Below are 22795 nucleotides of genomic sequence, written 5' to 3' on the forward strand. Positions count from 1 at the left end.
GTTGTGGTCTTCAGTCCTGAGACTGGTTTGATGCAGCTCTCCATGCTGCTCTATCCCGTGCAAGCTTCATCATCTCCCAGTACCTATTGCAACCTACATCCTTCTGAATCTGCATAGGGTATTCATCTCTTGGTCTCCCTTTACGATTTTTACCCTCCACGTTGCCCTCCAATACTAAATTGGTGATCCCTTGATGCCTCAGAACATGTCCTACCAACCGATCCCTTCTTCTTGTCAAGTTGTGCCACAAACTCTTCTTCTCCCCAATCCTATTCAATACTTCCTCATTAGTTACGTGATCTACCCATCTAACCTTCAGCATTCTTCTGTAGCACCAAATTTCAAAAGCTTCTATTCTCTTCTTGTCCAAACTATTTATCGTCCATGTTTCACTTCCATACATGGCTACACTCCATACATATACTTTCAGAAATGACTCCCTGACATTCGAATCTATACTCGATGTCAACAAATTTCTCTTCTTCAGAAACGCTTTCCTTGCCATTGCCATTCTACATTTTATATCCTCTCTACTTCGACCATCATCAGTTATTTTGCTCCCCAAATAGCAAAACTCCTTTACTACTTTAAGTGTCTCATTTCCTAATCTAATTCCCTCAGCATTGCCCGACTTAATTCGACTACATTCCATTATCCTCATTTTGCTTTTGTTGATGTTCATCCTATAACCTCCCTTCAAGACACTGTCCATTCCATTCAACTGCTCTTCCAAGTCCTTTGCTGTCTCTGACAGAATTACAATGTCATCGGCGAACCTCAAAGTTTTTATTTCTTCTCCATGGATTTTAATACCTACTCCGAATTTTTCTTTTGTTTCCTTTACTGCTTGCTCAATATACAGATTGAATAACATCGCGAAGAGGCTATAACCCTGTCTCACTCCCTTCCCAACCACTGCTTCCCTTTCATGTCCCTCGACTCTTATAACTGCCATCTGGTTTCTGTACAAATTGTAAATAGCCTTTCGCTCCCTGCATTTTACCCCCGCCACCTTCAGAATTTGAAAGAGATTATTCCAGTCAACATTGTCAAAAGCTTTCTCCCAAGTCTACAAATGCTATAAGCGTAGGTTTGCCTTTCCCTAATCTTTCTTCTAAGGTAAGTCATAGTGTCAGTATTGCTTCACGTTTCCATATTTCTATGGAATCCAAGCTGATCTTCCCCGAGGTCGGCTTCTACCAGTTTTTCCATTTGTCTGTACAGAATTCGCGTTAGTATTTTGCAGCCGTGACTTATTAAACTGACAGTTCGGTAATTTTGACATCTGTTAACGCCTGCTTTCTTTGGGATTGGAGTTATTATATTCTTCTTGAAGTCTGAGGGCATTTCGCCTGTCTGATGCATTTTGCTCACCAGATGGTAGAGTTTTGTTAGGACTCGCTCTCCCAAGGCTGTCAGTAGTTCTAATGGAATGTTGTCTACTCCCGGGGCCTTGTAATGACTTAGGTCTTTCAGTGCTCTATCAAATTCTTCACGCAGTATCACATCTCCCATTTCATCTTCATCTACATCCTCTTCCATTTCCATAATATTGTCCTCAAGAACATCGCCCTTGTATAGTCCCTCTACATACTCCTTCCACCCTTCTCCTTTCCCTTCTTTGCTTAGAACTGGGTTTCCATCTGAGCCCTTGATATTCATACAAGTGGTTCTCTTATCTCCAAAGGTCTCTTTAATTTTCCTGTAGGCAGTATCTATCCTCCCCCTCTTGAGATAAGCCTCTACATCCTTACATTTGTCCTCTAGCCATCAATGCTTCGCCATTTTGCACTTCCTGTCGATCTCATTTTTGAGACGTTTGTATTCCTTTTTGCCTGCTTCCTTTACTGCATTTTTATATTTTCTCCTTTCATCAATTAAATTCAGTATTTCTTCTATCACCCAAGGATCTCTACTAGCCCTCATCTTTTTACCTACTTGATCCTCTGCTGCCTTCACCACTTCATCCCTCAAAGCTATCCATTCTTCTACTGTATTTCTTTCCCCCATTCTTGTCAATTGTTCCTTTATGCTCTTCCTGAAACTCTCTACAACCTCTGGTTCTTTCAGTTTATCCAGGTCCCATCTCCTTAAATTCCCACCTTTTTGCAGTTTCTTCAGCTTTAATCTACAGTTTGTAACCAATAGATTGTGGTCAGAGTCCACATCTGCCCCTGGAATGTCTTACAATTTAAAACTTGATTCCTAAATCTGTCTTACCATTATATAATCTATCTGAAACCTGTCAGTATCTCCAGGCTTCTTCCATGTATACAACCTCCTTTTATGATTCTTGAACCAAGTGTTAGCTATGATTAAGTTGTGCTCTGTGCAAAATTCTACCAGGCGGCTTCCTCTTTCATTTCTTAGCTCCAATCCATATTCACCTAATACGTTTCCTTCTCTTCCTTTTCCTACTATTGAATTCCAGTCACCCATGACTATTAAATTTTCGTCTCCCTTCACTATCTGAATAATTTCTTTTATCTCATCATACATTTCTTCAATTTCTTCGTCATCTGCAGAGCTAGTTGGCATATAGACTTGTACTACTGTTGTAGGCGTGGGCTTTGTGTCTATCTTGGCAAAGGACTGTTAAAAAAAAAATCCACTGGGTACTCTTACCGCACCAAGTAAGTACATCTACTCATCAGTTATGCATATCATGGGAAACATTACGAAGTACTTCACAAATACTCCTAAACATAATTATGTAACAAGAGCCAGTTGGATTTCCACTGACCAAAGAAAAACAAATAAACTCAAAACTGCATTTTTTTAAAATCAGGAATAAAATTGTCTAACAAACTGCCCAAAGGAATGGTAAAGATTACTGAAATACCTCTGTTAAAATAGGCAGCTAATACATTCTTCAGAAGTTAAGATAATTTAGAGTACTCTGAGCAGTGGTTAATAATGAAAGGGGACAACTGCAGCATCCTATCACATTATAACGCATGATCACAATGTAATGATTTTCAAGAGAATCATGTGTCAAAACTTTAGCAGCTTATTCAACACGGGGGAGGGGGTGAGCTGACTCAGTTTGTAAGGGGAATGAGGGGAGGGCATTCAGATGTGCATGGGGCATAGTTGCATCGATCAGAGTTAGTGTAATGGGCATTAGAAGCACTGCTGCATGCTCTTAGTCCTGCAATCAACATCAGGTGTCCTTAGTGTGTGCAGCAATGAAAGGCAAAGCTATGTTTTATATTACAAATTATATGCAGCAAACAGTGTATGAATCAAAGAAATCTGTACAATAGGAAGCAATTGAATGAGGTAGTGGAGTTGTCAAAATGCTGACTTCATATTCAGGAGGATGAACTTTACTCTGTTCAGCCATCCTGATTTACATTTTCTGTGGTTTTCTCACAAAAATGTCAGGATGGTCCCTTCATCAAGGCCATGGAGAACCACATGCCATATCCTCACGAAAACATACTTTGACATTCACTGTGTATGTATATTTTGAGCTATATACTTTCATTCTGTTTCCAAATCCTGTATCATTGTGAAGTCATTTGCGGATGAATAAATAAACAACTAAATAAAAATAAAATTTCGTCAGCTACAGACACCATTCAACAGTAACCTAGGTTTAAATGACCAACAGATAGGCTATAAAGTTCCAGAACAAAATAACTGGCAACAGGTTCTCCTCTGTAATTATATATAACTGAATTACAATTCAATGAATGGTGTTTTTTTGTGTGAAAAGTAAAAGCTTACTTCTGTTTTTAATAGCACAATTTTGTTACTCAATGTAAGCTGAGGTAAATAACATGAATTCACACAATTAACTTCGAGGTAGGGTAGCATTCAATACTGTTCAAATCATTGTCTAGCCCACCTAAGTAACTTATTTTGGCAATAATACACCACTACATGTTTTCTTTTAGACTTGGGTAAATGGTGTGAACTTGCAAAAAGAAATTAGTGAGAAGAAAAAAATATCAATTTGAAAAGCACTGTTCTGCTTTATTTGATAAATTAAGTAAAAGTAATATGGTGGATATTAAGCCAATTCAACAAATTTTCATAGCAGATGAAGAATATAAGCCTTATGATCACATCCATCCATGCATTTCTCTCTCTCTCTCTCTCTCTCTCTCTCTCTCTCTCTCTCTCATTTACAACCTGGCTGCTGTGTAGTTGGTTCTTTCCACATTGACGAGAACTACCCAACTCAACGGGAACCAAGCACAAACAAATAAGGTTCAGTTGTTTTGAGGTGGAGCCCTAGCATCACAACAGAGAAGAAACCTGTAAGCTGAAAACAAGCCCAAGTGAAGTACACCTGAACACACAGATGTCTCGTCTTTTGCGAGGACAGCAGCAAAAAGTCAAACTGGATGAGGAAAATAGGGGAAATCATCAATATCACCTAAAAAAAATTAATGTGAAAATGAAACCCTCAAAGATTGGAAGAAAGCGAAGAGTGGATTTACAGAAAATGAAATCTGAAATACAAACACAAAATTCAACACTAGGCTGAAAGAAAAATTATACTGGACCAGTCTTGTGATAGCAAACCTCTTTCATAACATAAATCTGATTGTGAAAATGTGGAGTTAAAGAATTATTTAATGACTACAAATGAACTATTTAGAAGATGCAAAGCTTACAGGAAAGAACAACAAAGTCTTACGTTAGGGCTAATAGAACAAAAAGTACAAACGAATATTTGTGCAGCAAACTATATTTTGTTATCTAGGTGTTAAAAGCTACCCCCCCCCCAGCCTTATTTGGAAAGTGCCCCATGGTATAAGTGGTCTCCAAAAAACATACGCTTCAGCTGAAATGTAGAACTGAACATTTTGTTTATTGTTAGGAGCTATGATAAATATTTACACACTGTTGTGGCGAATACTGTTCATTACAAAAAATAAATAAATAAAATAACGAACATGTCATTTTCTACAGGAAAAATTAATAAAATTTTTTTGAAATGTGCCCCTATCTATCAGGTCAGGTCACCTTATTTGAGAACAAAAGTGCAACAGGAAAGTCAGGGCCTACCTTACATGCCACACTGTTCATTCTCAACAGAACAAGTTAATATCAAAAAAATCCAAGTGAACAAACGGCGATGAAATAGATTACTACCCACACATCAAAAAAAGATTATTCTGGCGATGAAATGAAAATATGTCTACCCAATATAAACAACAGGGTCTCTTCAAATGAGACAAAACTGTCAGTCTTTAACACCTTTTCACTATGCTCAACTTGGAAAATCGAGTTTTAGTACACATGCTATAAATGTATTTTCCCTCATTTCATGGAATCATTACGAACTTACGTTTTCCCCCTTTTTCAACTACTTCAACCTTGGACCGGGGTTCCTGATGAATTCTAATAGAGGCATAAAATACCTTTTGCGCGACCTAGGCCGCAAAATCCGGACGTTTTCTTGACTGTCTCTGGGCGTGAGGGACCGAGACTTCCAAGGCTTCCGGTCATTTTCTGCAGTACGACATTCATTTTCTTCATTCGTCTTTGCATCTAATTTGTGAAACAATCGACGAATTCCCTGTAGGACATCTGACTGCGTATCATTCGTTATAAATTCATCACATGTGTAGCTGAAAATTAGATGTACCGAATGACAGTAATGCTGCAGCTTCTAATTTCACCGTAACTCACTGACAACCGTCAAGAGGGTCACTGACCACTACTCACCAAAAAACTGCTAGGGTCTCACAGTCCATACTGAGTGTATGATCACTATGCTGTTCTGAATGATGCTTCGCATGCCCATTAATATAGCGACCGCAATTTATCGTTCCGCAATATAAGCACAGCCACGGACTTTCTGAAGATGAGCATACTGAAAAAAATGTATTGCAACATTACAGGATAGTTTGGTCTCACTATTAGCAAAAAAACATTGCGCACTATTTGTTTTTGTGAGAAAGGGCAAGTTTGCTATTCACACCAATTTTCACTAATAGTTCCCAAAAATATGTGGCATTTTAATTTCAGCGAATATTTTGTTCGTATACGATATCAAAAAATTACAAAGCAGTGCGATAATCACACAATGCAGTCCAGGAGAATTTTATTTCAAAAATAGGAACCCAACCTCACCTGCACATTGCCAATCTCTTATTCCGTCAGAGCTACTTTCATATGCAGATACATGAAATTTCACACTGGATAACAGATGTGGACACTCCATCCTGCGGTTAACAAGAGCCTACATCTGCAGTCAGTCCTTGCCTTTCGCAAATGACACTTCCTCATGAACCAAGTGCGACAACCGCTCCATCGTTAGAACCCAAAGTGCTACGCCAGAGATCTCAAGATTTTGTATCCTTGCGCGGCACCCAAATTACACGGTGGGAGCAATATTTTGTATCTCGCGATAATTTCATGAAATAAAGGAGTAGTTGAGCCTCTTATCAGCTCGAAATATTTTCTAGAGCTGCTTTACTTTCATTATGGAGGCTCTAAACGTAAAACAATAATGACAGCCTGAGAACAAAGAATCAATAATTTTTAAACAGTTCTGAGCGCATTATTTAACACATACAGTCGATACTGACGTAGAAAATCGTTTTCATTACTTAAATTCAACATAAATTCGACAAAATTTTCAGGCAAGGTGAAAATATAGTTTTCGAATCCTTGATTAAAGAAACCATATGGAACAACTTGTACAAGCACAAATGCTCAATAAAAGTTCTCAGTTCCTCACCTCCTTCGAAAATAATTTATTTATAAATAGATACAACACAACAAATACGAACAGCTGCAAATACAGTTATCGTTTTCGTGAGCAACTCACTCTCGCTCAAATGCTGTTGTGCAATTACGACAATGTCTTCGTTGCCTCCAAACAATGAAAGGTGTGTCGTCTTGCCGAAATCAACTATCCCACGCATGGCTCAAAGGGCGATACTCAGTTTTAGAGTAATGCCACTATTTGGTTTCTTTCATGTGAGATTACTATTTGCTTCACAGCATTCGGAAGAGAAAAATATGTCGTTGTGGCTCTGCGGTTGCGTGTGTGGTAACCGCTTCATCGGCATTAAGGGCTTTCGACGCTTCGCTACTTAAAGTTTCGCTTTTCGCCAAACCAGAAATCGGCTAACAGTACTACAGCAATAACAGTGATCGCACCAATTATGAGACAAAGGCAGGTCCTTCTTAAATAAATATGCTTTAGATGAAAATAACTAACAAATCCCACACAACTCTCTCGTAACACTGGACACTACCATTACGTTCGTGGACCACTACCTTCAGTCTCTAGATATGCCATATGTTTCTTGCTACTGCCAGTATTTTATATCCTCTTACGTCAGTTATATTGCTGCCCAAATAATACAGCACATGTACTACTTTTAGTGTCATTTTCTAATCTAATTTCCTCACAGCCAGTTGATTTAACTCTTATACTTCCTCTAATACTAGTTTTGATTTTGTTTATCTTATTCTCTCTTTTCAAAACGCCAGTTCCACTCATTTGCCTTTCTGACGTAATTAGTATCATAGGGAAACAATATATTTTTTCTTCTCCACCTAGAACATAAATTCCCATTTCCTTTGCTGCTTGGTCAGTGTGCAGTGAGCAACACAGGGAATATGCCACAATCCTGTCTCACTCCCTTCTCAACCACTTGCTTATCTATCATATAATTTGGCACCTCTGGTTTCTCCACGTTTTAATTTACCTTCCACTGCTGGTGTTTTATCCCGTATCTTCAAAATTTTGAAAATTTAGTCCAGCTATCACTCCCTGCCTCAATGTAGTCTTAGAGGTTTCATAATTTGACTTCTGTGCTCATAAGAGCAATTTCAAGTTTATTTACACAACACACAATGGGAAAATTTAATATCAACTTTGTTGCTAATGCTGTACCAATAGTTTTGGTAACTGAACAAACCTTACTTAAAATTCAAGAACATTAGTATGAATGCAAATGCTCCCTGGAGTTCACACACAATTAAATAAAAAAAATACTAACACAGCTGGACAGTCTAGAGTCCGAACTGGATAAGTCAATAAATAAGTATGATGACAACTGGTATCTAACCTTGCGAATACTGAGCTATATAACAATTTAGGTACAGAAATAAGCAGGAAAAAAATATTTGACACAAAGTCACTGAAATAACATCTTGAAAAAATGGAGACACTCTCAGAAGTACTGCACAATAGTTCAACACACCCCCCCCCCCCCACCCAAAAAAAAGAAGTGTGCACGAGATATAGGAACAGATGCTTTTATTCCTTTTTGTTCAAACTCAAGTTGCTGATTTTCATATTCCTAGCAACCATATGAGCAGTAAAGGCATAAATTATTGTGCTGAAATCTGTAAATACAAGCATCTCAGTTCTCATAGAACTTCCCACAAATAACACTGACAAGATGAACATCAAGTAATGTTCCCCAATAGTCTTACAGGTCTTTAACCATATTGTGCATCACAAGACTACAACTACTTCAGTTACGAATCTATCATGAAACCACTGTCACCTACATGAAAACATTTAGATGCTGTAGAACAACAGTACTTGGTTGTAACTTGTTATACAAGGCCTTCACTTAATTTCTACAGACAAAATTATTACATTTCAGACAAATTATTACCACATTAAGATACACAGTGAGCAGTCACATTATGTTCTGGTTCAGGAGTTGCACTGCAATGCAAAAGCCGATATGTCACAGCCAAGTCTGGCAAACTTTTTAAACCTGTTGTCAAATGCATGATCAAAATCAGCTCTACCATGTGAAACTGCTGGATCCCGAGTAATTCACAACCCATACCAAACTTGGTTAACTTTTACACAGTGGTTCTCTGTCAATCAGTGAAACTTACTTATGTTTATTACCCTTTAAGTAAATAGATAAAAATAGCAAACTAAAAGAAACACCACTAAAGCCTTCAACCAGATTCTTCCTAAACCCAACATTTATATGCCAATAACACGCAGCTGCAACATTGCAATTAAAACTAATAGAAATATTCTTAGCATCCCCAACAAAATGACTCATTGACTGTAGTGGTAAGAGCAGTGTTGCCAACATGCAGCCAGCCACACTAGACAACACACAGGGTGCACCTACAGAAGAACTGAGACTGCTTCCAGTAGTCAAGGAACTACCACTGGCTGCCTGGATCCTACGAATCAATTCACTTAAATGTCGACTATCACTTATCTAAACGTATAAACAGAGACCATTGCAATTTGCTCCTCTACATTACAGTTACTATCATAAACTACATTGGGTACTGCACTGGGGTTGTAAGGCCAAGCAGAAGAGTAACTGTAGTAATTCCTCAGACTGTAATCTGTCCTGGCTATTTCACTTTCTGCTAAGTTGTAATATAATATTCAACAATAAAAGCACTGAATAGTCAATACACACTCCACCACAATTAAGTGGACCCTAACTGACCACATTACTGCATACCCCATTACTACACTTCAGAGATTGTCCTAGTTTCTGATATTGTGCATTCACAGTAACTGAAAACATACTTCTAGTCAAACAAGTGCTACATGTACTGGTTAATTAATACAAAATTTCACAATGTATTTTGACTTTTTCAAAGAAAAACCAAATTTGAATACTGAACAATAGCATTGCCACCTTAAGTCACAACACTGCAAATAATAGGTATCCCCATTACATTAAATGTGCATTTCTTCAGTTTTTATACTTATATGTCGTCATTATTCCGAATTCCACTGCTATTTATATTTTAACTTACTCTACTGAGTATTTCAAGCATGAATTGGACTTTGCAAAACCTTAAAATCACTAATATTAATTACGATCTACTCTTACAGAACAGCAAAAAAGATGGAATATGTCAATACTCCCCCACTCTACCACTTGATAAATACAACAGCCTCTTCACCATTTGCATGTGCACATTAACTTTCAGCATTTTATTTTGTTTAGTTCCATTTATTTCAGGCCACCTGGTTACAGCAAGACTGCAGTTGGTACAATACACACAGTAGTTGTAGATTAGTTGGGAAAAAAACCTAGCAACACGAGGAGGATTCACTTTACGAAAACGCGGTGGCAAAACAATTTATTTTTAAACCCATTGCATTGTTGCTCTCGTGTATTTTACACATATTGGGTTTGTCAAGGCTAAGATGATAAGAATATGAAGTAATCTGAAATAGTAGGGACTTGGTGTCCTGTCGCTGATGTAGGGACACAGGACAACTATAGAAAAGGTCGAATAATCCCAACAAAAATATAGGCAGGTAGAAATCCTACTTAAGAATTGGTTTTAAGAATTCTGCAAAATGTTACCTACACACTAAAAATTTCCTGCCTTCTTTTCCATCTATAACAACTTATTTTCCTTGTGCCAGCATGTAGTTGGATAGACTTCTTTTCCCCTTAATGAATCACTGCAAATTTTGGGAAATCAAAAGGTCAGCATTTTTATAAATCAATAAAAGTTTCATTATTTGTAAGCTTTATTGATACATAAGCAAATGCAAGTAACAAAAGTTCACGGGCGTCTGCCAAATCCTTGTGTTGCTGGCTGAGTAAGTTGAAGTCCTGTGATGTTGTTGAAGTCCTGTAACAAAATAGATGTTTTAGCTTTTTCCAAGTGTTTGCATTTATAACTGATCAATCCATATTCTACTAAAAACAGTATGAAGACTAATTCCACAGATTAATTTTCTACAATACTAAATCAATCAATCCTAAAAGGAGCCCACCTCAAGATACAATGACAACCAATACAGTAGCGTGCAAATTAATTGGGACAAGCTCATGTCTTACAAGAAATTGAAGTTAGTTAGCTGTAAATTTTATCCGCCAAACTGTTTTACTCTGAGAACTACTACTGTCTTGACTATGAACGATTTCAGGTCCCCTCCAGTTTAGTTAAGTACTCATATACTTAGCAACAGCGTGTGTTATTTCCGTGTGCTCAACACGAAAACTTAGTGTTAAAATGGACATATTGCCTAAGTAACGCAATTAGCAGTTGTCTACAGCAATAAGATAAATTGCCTCTATTGGTGTGGTAAAATCTGATGTTTGACGACTTATTACGGCACATGGTGATACTGCCTCAATGTCCCTGAAGAAGAAAAGCAGATGCGAACGATAATGAAAAACCTCCCCCAACAACTGACAAAACATTACTTAGAGCACATTTCATACTCGCAAGACAAAAGAGAAGCAGGGACCATCAGAGTGATATGTTAGCTACTCAGGTTGAAATTGATGCTTCAACAATATGGCGTAGTGTTCTTGATAGCGGACAGAACACACAAAATCAAATGAAAAGGTTCCAGTTAACAGCATACTGAAATCCAATCAACTATTTGGAATTCCTTTACTCAAGAGTGAATCATTCCTACAGACTTCTGCAAATGGAGGAGGAATATTTCAACACGATCTGGACCCATGTCGCACTTCTAAAGTGGTCAAGACCAACACATTCATGGAAGGAAACAACATTAATGTGTTTCCGTGGCCTGGTAATGCATCATACTTAAATTCCTTAGAGAATCTGTGGAGCATTGTGGAAAGGCATATCCGTTAAATGGACTGTTCTACAAAAGAATGCATGTTAGTAAATGTGGTGAAAGTTTGGTTTCATGGTGAACTACGAAATACTTGCTCTAGCCCGACCTAGTCTATGCCACACATTCAGCTCATTAAAACAAAAGGAGGAGAACACATTAGTTAGTAATATTCAGCAAAGCTACTAATTGTTGCATCTGTATAGTAATAAATGTGCACCATTAGAGCTTAGTCATCTTGTCCCAACTATACTCCACACAACTGTAAGATGTGCAACAAATATTACTCACCAACATCTTCAACATGTCTTTTGTTTCTGGGTCAACTTCAATAATATCCTGCTCCAAAGCAGACACCTCTGGAACATAATTATCACGCCTTTCACGTTCTTCTTCCTGTAGTTTGATTGAAATACCTCTGACTTGGCTATGTCTCAATCGCTTCATGAGATGTGTCACAAATCTGTAACAAGTTAGTGCGCACATGAAATTCTGATGAAAAGCATTCTACTTTCCAGTAAAGCGTATATAAAGCATCAACACACCACAAAAGTAACAACACACCAAACTGGGATAGCATGTATTTCCTATTACGATCCCAAATCGAACAGGATAAAAGAACACACATTACTAAAGACACAAAGTTTAAACTTTGCAACCTTTTTAAGCAACTGAAATATTAGCGTTCTATGTACATGGAATAAGGTTACATGCTCGTACAACATTTGTGTGTCACCTGTGGTGGCTGCTATGCAAGAGCGCACAAGACCATGTGTGTATCCTAATTTTCGTCACCTTGTGGACTGACGTTATTTTTTGTTTGAATGCTGTTAACCATAACACAGATGCTGCAATCTGAAAGATACGGCACTTAAATCTACCGTGCTACAACTCCTCTACACTCGTTGAAACTTGGAATCAGGGTCACAAGCATACTTCAGTTATGTATGTTTTAAGGAGCTCTTGCGCATGTGCAACTCATGTGACGTAATTGCCTCAAAGGCCACACACATGGATTTGATAAATAACAAGCATTGATCACGATGTGCCCTAACAGCCCTTGCCAATCAACTCTTCAGAATACGTCAGTGTCACTAGGTGGTAGCACACTGTGGCAGACTTTTGTTCCCGTTGCTAGGCATAAATCGTACTAGATATGCTAATTCATTCACTATATACTGTAGTAAAATTAGAGCTGACTTCAGTATATGTTAAAGTTGTACTGACAGTGAACTTATTTTGTGGTTTTCTGAATGAGTTATGTTTAACAAGTTACGAGGTTTATCACACATCAATCCTTTTGAGGCACTGAGAATCAAAAGCACATCACCATCAATTGTGAGACTGTAGCACTTAGTCATGCTTCTGGAATCTGCTGATCGTATGGTGAGTCATGTTTATCAATGCTGTAGACCCAAAGTGTATACATGAAAATTAATGAAAAGCTGTATCACTTGTTTTTCTGATATTCACTTAAATGTGGGATTAACAGTGTGCTTTAGGCTCTTATGAACCTCAGTGCTTCATTTCCACTCTGTTCAAGTAACCATGCTGGTAGACGTTACTACTCGAGTTTAAACATTTCCGCAAACTGCACTCTGTTTAGAGTCGGTTGTTTACTGAGTGGGATCAACTTTCGTGTGCAGAGTAAACATGAATTGTGTTGAATCTTTTTTAAATGCTAACAGGAAAGTATAGCTGTAAGGCTGGATCGTAAGTCATGCTTGGGTAGCTCAGTCTGTAGAGTACTTGCTGGCGAAAGGCAAATATGCCAAGTTCAAGTCTTGGTCCGACACACAGCTTTAATCTCCCATGAAGTTTCATACCAGCACACACTATTCTGCAGAATCCCACACTGGGATTAGAAAAGAAAATTACCAGGAAAAGTCAGCCGCAAAGGAACTACGCCCTCTCTGAGCACGCATCCTTTGATTGAGTGACAAAACCAAATAAGCTTGACGACAAGCAAACATTTAACTAAGAAGTGTACAGTTAGCCCACGTTGGGTGGGTGCAGTGTAAGAATATCTGATTTTCTGCCCAGAATTAAATTCATGAGCTAAGTCTACATCTGTTAGGGATGAAAGCACGAAAACTCCCACTTAGACAAAAATGAGAAACAGAGTTGCGAAAGCTTACTAATAATTTCATTATTGCCCTAAACTGTACTTAATTACATACAAAACAACAAAATTTCACCAAGACAACTCTTTCTTTTGTCAGATTCACATTATTATTATTATTATTATTATGTTACTCTTCAGGCTTTCCCGGCAATCTAATGACATCTTGGGTTGTTGGGTGTCCTCCTGGATGTCAGTGTCATACTCGCACGATATTGTGGTAATTTAGCGTGTAACCTTTAGATGCAACTTGAGACTGCTTCTAATGTGGAACTGGTCCAATATTTATGTTTGTAGCACTTCACCAGCAGTTGCAGGCATTCCCTCTGCGGTCTACGCCCACTCACTGCGATCTTCTGGAATGTTGCTGTTCCATTTTTTGTCCGCTGCGGATCTGGATGCTCCTTCTGTAACCTGCATCGACCAGACCCACTCCTGGGTGTTCCATCTTCAGTCTGGTGCATTTGGAATTCTGTCTGAGAACAGGATTTCCCCCTGCGGTCTTCAGTGGGAACACCAAAAACCGCAGCGGATGGAAGAGATAACAGCAACACTCCAGAAGATCACAGAGAGCGGACGCGAACTGCAGAGGGAACACCTGCAACTGCTAGTGGATGGGTAAGGCCACAGGTCCACGCGAGGAGCAGTCTCAAGTTGCACCTGATGAAGGTTATGAGCTACATTACCGAAATATTGTACAAGTACAATGGTGATACCCGGGCCAAGTTATTATTATTATTGCTGGCTGTAGATGTATGGACTCATTAGTAAGCATAAGAATTGTATAGCAGACACTATTAATTTCACACTTAAATTTTTCTGAATCTAAAGATTCATGAACACCTAGAAAGTATACTCTCAAGCCGCCGCTGTGCATCGCACAACTTAGTTGTTGAGCAGTGTGTGGTTACAGTCCACTTCTGAACGTCTCACGACCAAAGTTATTAAAATTTCAACTATGTAGCATGCCTGTCAGCATGTAACTTTGGAAGAGTGTTAAAAACCACCATTTAACCTTGTTTTCATTTGCCGTGCTGTGTTGAGTAAGTTACTGAAACATGATCCAACCCTAACACTCCACAGATAGTATTGAACAAAATTCAAATGGCTCTGAGCACTATGGGACTCAACTGCTGAGGTCATCAGTCCCCTAGAACTTAGAACTGGTTAAACCTAACTAACCTAAGGACATCACAAACATCCATGCCCAAGGCAGGAAGTATTGAACAGCAGTTGAAAATACTGCACACGTCTTCTGAAGGGTATCAAAAAATATTGTGGAGGCAATAAACCCTCAATAACAATAAACACAGCCCCTACAGTAGTAGAACTAACTACTTCAATTACAAGATATACTTTTGATAGACACATCTGTTGCATTTGCTTGTATTAGATTCCTGCTACAGCCACCTTTTAGTCACTTTTTTTTTAAAAAAATATCCAATATTTTGATTTGCATACTAAAGATTTTATGAAAATGGAAAAGTTAAAGTACATATTTCATAAGAAAGAGTCTGGTTTGAACATTTTTTTAGTATTTTGTTTTCTGAAAACTATCAGGAATTTTAAACATCAGTTTAGAGATTATCTATTGAGTATGAGAATTTCAAGCAGATCTGTCCTCCTTAACACTTTCAAAAATATAATGTAATGTTAATTTATTAATGCAGTACAGATAACTATTGCATGTACATCACTGGTTAAGGTGAAACAGGATATGAATAATTTAAGAGTAAAGGTAACAAATTCATCGGCATTAGAGGCCTCTAGTCAGTAACGGGCACATAAATAAGAATGAACTCTTTGCTAGCTTTCAGACAAATTGTTTTTCACGATGGAACATGTACGCACGTGCACACACTCTTCTCTATGGATACACTGTGGCAGCTGACTACAAGTGTATTAGGAGTAGTTGCTGCTACTGAAATTATTTACTATGTATCTAATTTGTTTCTCTAAAATTGCTGCATCATCTTTTCCTCATTACATAAAAAACTAACAGGTTAGTTCTTGTATCATTTGCAAAAAATACATCAGATTTTTCTGTTTACAAGCCTGAAAAACTTTTCATCAGTTCCAGAAGTAATTTCTTTTCTTTTCTTTCAAATCCAGCAGTAATCAACAACTGCTTATTAAGCTGAATGTATTATGCTGGGCTTTTTAATATTCAAATACACGCACAACTAGAATCAGTAACTTAGTTTAGGAGTCTTTAGTGCATTTCAGAGCACTGTACTATTGCCCGTCCCCCCCCCCCCCCCCAAGGTTAGGCCAGGCATGTGAACTGGTAAACGGATGGTACTTACCACAAGCATTTCATTACTTGTTTTATGGATACTCAAGATGCTCTCATGCAACACACCCCTTACCCTCCGACAGTGACCTAATCTATATCAGGTGGACGATGAATAACTTCTTGTACTTCCTCTGAGAAATTGTTTGGGTGAGACATGACCCCTGCCTTTCAGCAGTAGTTGTGTCACAGAACTGACACCATGACAGGCAGTCAACATCGAGGGGTTGGCATTAGCTCTTGCGACAGCCCTGACAACCCACGACCAACTTTAAGAGAGAGAGAGACACTGCTGTATGTGTGAGTAGCAACACCACTGTGCTGACAATACACAACACCAAGGCCAGACCAATCAGATATTGGGGTTCACTCTGTGCATTTGAAGCATACTGGTCAGTCTAAACTCTTGTGTTATTATCTATGACAAACTTTCTTGAGCTGCTGACCCACAATCAAATATGTATTCCGAGTGTTCTCATTATTTTGCTCTAATTCTCAAGACCCACCTATTTCTCAGCATCTGTTCCTAGATAAACCCAATAGTAGTCACATTCTCTTCATCACATTAGGCCGCATTACAAAAACATTAATGCTATACACAATTTTTAAAAATTTTCTACCCAGTGAGACAATGGCTAGCTTGCAAAAAAACTGTGAACATTACCTGGAACAACCATTTGGAGATTACCACTCCAGAACATGACATCCACCAACATAATAAAAGTACCAATTCTAGAAATTAATGATTTGGGATTAATGAGGGGAGGTGAAAACATTAGTATTCGGTCATAAAGGAAACGGAACTGTAGTAGCACAAAAACTACAGGTTGCGATCGTTGCTTGGCACAATTTCCCACCACGCAATTTGATAAATTTTGGTAGAATTTCACATACAGCGTCTATTTAAATAAAGTCTTAGGCAGAACTTTAAATGAAGATTGCCCCCTTTTAGTAATGAGAGTTATTTGATATACACATTGCAGTGTACTTCTCACAATAATGTCAAGTACAATTTGCATTCAAAAACATTTTAGGGGAAGAATACAATGTGCTAGTCACCACACTGTATAGAGTCAACATACACAACATTAAGAACTGTGAGGCTGACACGAAAAGTGAAGACTTCATATTCTATCTTGCAAAGAATGACACGAGTGCATCAACAACAAGAAGTGCGTCACAAGACATGGTTAAGTTCTTATCACAAACTCTTGGCAAACTGCAAAAGCAACAGAAATTTAAAGGAAACCTTTTACTTGAAATCCTAGGTATTTAATATCAGTTTAAAAACAATATTCCTAATTACTAGTGACTACACTGGCAGGAAGGTGCTGACAGAGGAGTGAGCTGCTGTAGCTATACATAGCTCTTAGTATCAAATCAGCGGAGGCACTGTGTAGGGCACTCGGGATAGTTGCAGCGAGGGGCTCAAAGTACTACCAAGGTCCTTGCCCTCGGATGGCAAGTTGTTGTCCACCAGGTAGTGATTGCTCAAGAGCTAGAAGCAAAATTTATTTTTGAGGTACTCCCTCTCAGACAGAACTGGTGGTGGCATTCAATACATCTGAACTCTTCCCTATCTTTGTAATACGTAAGAAGTTAATAATAGGAATTTCCACTTCCCAATCAGTTGTAAGTTTCAAAGTACTTGAAGATGTAAGTTAACTAAAATGATGAATGTAACACGCACGTGCCAAGCTGTTTTAGTTGATGCCACCCACTCCAGTAATGAGGATGAAACGGCAGAGAAAATCTCCAGCTAGCCAGGAATCGAGCCCAGGCCTTTTGCATGACATCCTTCTGCACTGACCACTCAGCTATGGAAGCTGGCTGTTTATAATATTAATAAAAGCAAATAAGCTTCATTTTATGTACACATACAGGCCTACAACACGACCTACCTCTGTCACTAGGTAGAAGGTCAAACTTAAAATCATTATCAATGTAAACTCAAGTAACACTTCTCATCTACATTTTATAAATGCTTGTATGTATGCAGTTCCACTTTTGCTAAAACTCCACAGTTAATATTGCAAAGGGGAGTTCATCAAGAAACTATCAAGTAGCCTATATTATTAATCCGGTAATATGGCAGTATGAACTGGGTTTTAATGGAAAAAGATAAACAATGAACAGCAGGAAATGAACTGAGCTTGATACATCAAACACGGTATAGATAACAGACACTAAACTTGAGATTCTGAGGGTCACACTGCCAGACTAACAATCCATTACAGCATATATTAACTGATAAACCTGTGTGATATTACCCATCACCAATGATGTCTCATCAAGATGGCACACAATTTCTAAATGACAACCAATAACATTACAAATTGCCATGGCATGAAAATATAGTCAAGTCAAAAAGGATTCTTACAAATTTTTCGCAATAAAACTTGTGGAACAATCACAGGAAATCGGATAGGACAAATTAAAATCTATATGGACACATAATAATAATAGTATAATCTACTAAACAAAACAAGCAGAGGAACACTATGAAACAGTTTCAAAATTTTAAGAAATTAGTGCACACGAACTGTAAGTGGTATCAAAAACATCACTCGTGCTATGCAAATTTAGTTTAAAGACAACCTGAAGGCGATGGCAGTACAGAAAGCCAAAAGCTGGTAACAACACAATAGCAACAGATCTCGTGAACTAACAGAAGATGGGATTACAGAAGCATCCAATTCCACCCGTCTGCTTTGAACCACAACATCACCAATACGGAGGAAATGACCATTCCCAATGTCTCAAGTATGGTGCCTATGACATCATTAAATAAACACAACAAACATGAAAATACCTATAAAACCAACAAACCCATCTCCCTCCATAAATATAATTGAACTAACGGGAAGGAATTGGGGGTTTTCGGGTGGGGACGAACTAAATATAAACACACACACACACACACACACACACACACACACACACACACACACACACACACACAAATTAGTAATAAATATATACATTGGAAGTCACATAATATTAACAGGGAGTCTGTGGGGACTCATTTGGGAAAATCAATATAATGTGGAAAACATCAGGAGAAATGAAACAATGATCGCTGGGACAAATCACACTTATCTTCACTCTCTTATGAAATTGGGCATGGTAGATGATTGGGGCTAGCCGAAATGATACAGATAGAAGGTACTCTAATGGCATGGGCAGCTGTTACTCACTGCCAACCTAGACCAATTTCAACAAGCAACACAGAGTTTCAGCTTCTGTACATGAAACATCTAAAAAACGCGAAAATACAAACTACACTTAGAAACGGTAAGGTAACAGAATGGCAACAATTCCAGCACATACTTTATTGTACAATCAAGGCCTCACACAAATTCGCTTCCCAATTGTACCCTATAAACTGTGACCACAGTAAGTGCTCTATAGATAATTCCATCAGTACATACAGCCTGAAACGTACTTTGGAAAATTACAATATCAATTTGTTTGGCATTCATATATGACTAAAACATATTGTGCAGCACACACCTACACATGTCTGTTTACACGCAACTAACCTATCATGAACGACAACACTCAAGACGAAACTGCACGTATTTCCACTTCAATTCTCATAGCTTTTACGTATCTCTTCCTATTCCCATACCAACACACTGCTTCAACGGGTCAAACATTAACGAATGAAAACTAGTGGTCCAAATTACAGATTTTAAAGTTCAAAAACACAACCGAATCACATCAATTATCAAGGAAATCCATTTAATCGGTGGTTTAGTTTAACCAAAAATATGAGATCTGATCCAAGGCGCTACGTATACATTAATATGGTTTAACTTACAATTTACGCAAATATTCAAATTTCGTTTTAATTGAGAATACATGTTCTTTTATCACTGCAATGCGCAAATAAGAAACACCGCACTGAATGGTGTCAGTTGTCTCCATTAACTCACCCCGCAATTTTATTTCTTAGTGGCTTGCTGGGGATAATCGCAATTTCCTCGCATATCCGTTTGTTTGTGTGAAAGTCAAGCGTTAGCTTAGTGTAATATTTCTCGATTATAACACGAGCTGCTTTCTTCACAGTTTTCGTCCTCACACGACCCTAAAACAAAACGTGTATAATGTTAATTCACTTCGTTCTGCAGCAACATTAACCACACAATACAGCAATAAAATAAATAAAAATACTTGTTCTCATGGAACTATTATTAAATAAATATCAACACAGGCTTGATTTACAATTAGATATTCGATTATTTCACGCTATCAACCACAATAACTCACCATGTTGCGAAGCTTTCCGGAAAGACCGACTCGAAAGTATGGCTGACGTTACATCCGCTTCCAATGATACTCAGTACTCGCACTTCAATGTGTTTCAGAGATAATGTAAAGAAAAACCAAGGATTGTAGACCCGACATATATTTTATTTTCGTAGTAAAACATTTTATTTTTAAAACTAATATATAAATTTCTAAAGCAAAAAAGAAAGATAACATTTACTTTTACGAGCCCAAGAAATAATATTTAATGAATCTGTGACGTCACTTTATTTTTTAAAATCAACTTTTACAGAAGAAGAATAATCTGTGTAGCAAACTAAATTTAATGTGGCTGGTTTATTATTAGTTCTTTATGCATCCTTAACCCAGCTGACAGTCCAGCTGGCTTTTCGAAATGATATGAGTGAAGGCAATGATTGTGGTTTCGTTGGTAGACCTGCGTGTGAATGTCAGAAGCATTTGTCCATCAGCGTAGTGATGTGATGCAGTTGGGTTGTGGAGGTTGGTGTGTTCGGTGGTAAGAAATTGTAAGAGGAGAGTGGGTTGCGTGTGTACGTTTCGATATTTCTGAACAATGTCAACATGTTGTTGAGGACAAAAAGATAACGAAATCTGTGAAGCTGTCACTGCACAAGCCATACGGCATTAATGTAAATTTCGTCACTCTAGAGACAGTGCTTTACAAAACAGTGGACAGCTGATTAACATTTTCGGCTGTCTGATTAAAATTTTCAGTATACAGAAGAGGAGGCAAGTATTATGAAACTTGATGCTGATAGTTGTTCAGTTTTAAACACAGCGCTGACGAGAGACAAGTTACATAATGTGTTTGTATACATAATTACAATGTCATTATTCTGTTTTTCAGATTTTAAAACATACTGTTTGAACTGTTAACGACACAACAGTTGAAATGAGGTTTCAGTGGTGTTTAGTGTGTTTGTGTTGTGTGGCAAGCTTTACGTTTGTACGAAGCCGTCAGCAGCCAGTATACATGAACCAGTTTGCTGTGCACGTACCAAGTGGATCCGAAGCTGCAGATGCGGTTGCCGAAAAGCACGGTTTCAGAAATTTGGGACAGGCAAGTATAAATAAATTTTGAGAGAATTACTTAAAATGAAAATGTTAAAAAGAGCCGCTGAAGAGCGAACAATTAGTATTGTTCATGTGCCTGTGAATTTCTGCTATTATCTATTCCATCGTTGATGTCAAGTCACGAATTTCTTGTAGAACATTTTGCGTTGCTGTAGTCACTGTTTCGTGTGATAACACAGATTTAATTCAGTATAATTCTTAGTCGCAATCTCATTGCGTGATTGAAACATGCATTTTATCCCGCCACAAAACTAAGTAAACTTTAGGAGACAACAGCCCAGTGAGCAGCCACCAGTGCGACCAGCTGTTCCCTTTCAAGTCTCTTTAAAGCAGTTGGCATTATGCCAAGCCCGGAGTTCGTACCGAAGGCTTACAGAGGTCAGTTGAGGCAGCGCCCAAACGTGTTTTGCACGTCGTACAACGAAGTGTGTTAGCTTTTATAGCACAGCATTTAAAACATATGCGCTGACATCGAGCTAGTTTTCATCTTCAAAACAAGACGATCAAGTCTTATTGTTAAGAGTACGCAGTTTTCGTTGTTCAATATCAAGTCGACATGTATGTAGCTATAATCAAAGCAGTATTGCTACATCATTCGTTACCTATTCCTGAAAACGTTGTCCTAGAGTAGCCTAAGTCCTGATCAGCGCTGTCAATTCTCTATGCTGAAAAGATTCGCTGGCACTTACCGGTAGTTCGTATTAAAGTATCGAATGTTAAAAAAAACCATTTGCTTGTTTTTTCCTCCTTTGCCACTGTTCACTTGTTTTGTCAGCTGCCGAACAAAGCTGTAGAAAGGTAAATACACGTAGTAAACAGAAAAAATAATTTTGTCTCCTGTGCAGTAGTTACAGATGAAGACTTGCATGGAATATAATTACATCAAACCAGCCTTCGGTCTGAAGATCGCCTTACCTAATTCAAGGTTTTGTGTTTTTTCAGTAGAGTTAACCGGAATAATACGTGGGCATGTAAATAATGAATTAATGTTTCATGTAACTGTGCGTCATTTGACTCGTAATAATAAATTTCTGTACTGTATGTTGTCGATACCGAAAAATCTCTAGTTCGTTGTCTGGCATGTCATGTTAGTTCTTCCGTATTGCCTTGTTTACATAGTTGCGCTCTACACTGAAAACTACTCGACGTGTAAAGCTGAGTTCCTTCGTTTACCAGCTGTCACAGGGATACAAGGCTCCGCGTTACATTCAGAACAAACGTTTGTAATAAGTAACGTTGGTAGCATCATGCTGTATGTCCCAGAGGAAGATAAAGAATATTTATTAAAATGCCCCGTCGCCATAGTATTGATTACTTTTGGGGGGGGGGGGGGGGGCAATTTTAAGAAGGCATGTCATTTCAGGCTTATAATGTATGGAAATTATGGCCGATCACAGCACTGTGGCGAACTGGTACAAGGGTCCTACGTTCGGTTCCCGATGCGGCACATACTTTTGATCCGCCAGGAAGTTTCGTATTGTAGCAT

At 38.2% G+C, this 22795-nt stretch overlaps 2 protein-coding genes across 2 annotated transcripts in view; both read right to left on the minus strand.

The window, feature by feature from the left end:
- LOC124622463 (ubiquitin carboxyl-terminal hydrolase 3-like) overlaps positions 1–6312 on the minus strand; it is an 80266-nt gene extending 73954 nt beyond the window's left edge. The window contains exons 1-3 of the mRNA XM_047148166.1: positions 6094–6312; positions 5686–5833; positions 5379–5588 (exon numbers count right to left, since the gene is read on the minus strand). Coding sequence (XP_047004122.1) covers positions 5379–5588; positions 5686–5833; positions 6094–6184 — 449 coding nt within the window. The 5' untranslated portion in view covers positions 6185–6312. The remainder of the gene's footprint in view (positions 1–5378; positions 5589–5685; positions 5834–6093) is intronic.
- Positions 6313–10444: 4132 nt separating this feature from the next.
- Positions 10445–20306, minus strand: LOC124622073 (40S ribosomal protein S17). Its single transcript, XM_047147647.1, has 4 exons — positions 20215–20306; positions 19881–20032; positions 11819–11990; positions 10445–10566 (listed from the first exon to the last, which is right to left on the minus strand). Exons 1-4 carry the CDS (start codon positions 20215–20217, stop codon positions 10498–10500), a joined length of 396 nt encoding a protein of 131 aa, XP_047003603.1. The 5' UTR covers positions 20218–20306; the 3' UTR covers positions 10445–10497.
- Positions 20307–22795: the final 2489 nt, after the last annotated feature.

Source organism: Schistocerca americana, chromosome 7 (genome assembly GCF_021461395.2).
Source record: "Schistocerca americana isolate TAMUIC-IGC-003095 chromosome 7, iqSchAmer2.1, whole genome shotgun sequence".
NCBI classification, from domain to species: domain Eukaryota; kingdom Metazoa; phylum Arthropoda; class Insecta; order Orthoptera; family Acrididae; genus Schistocerca; species Schistocerca americana.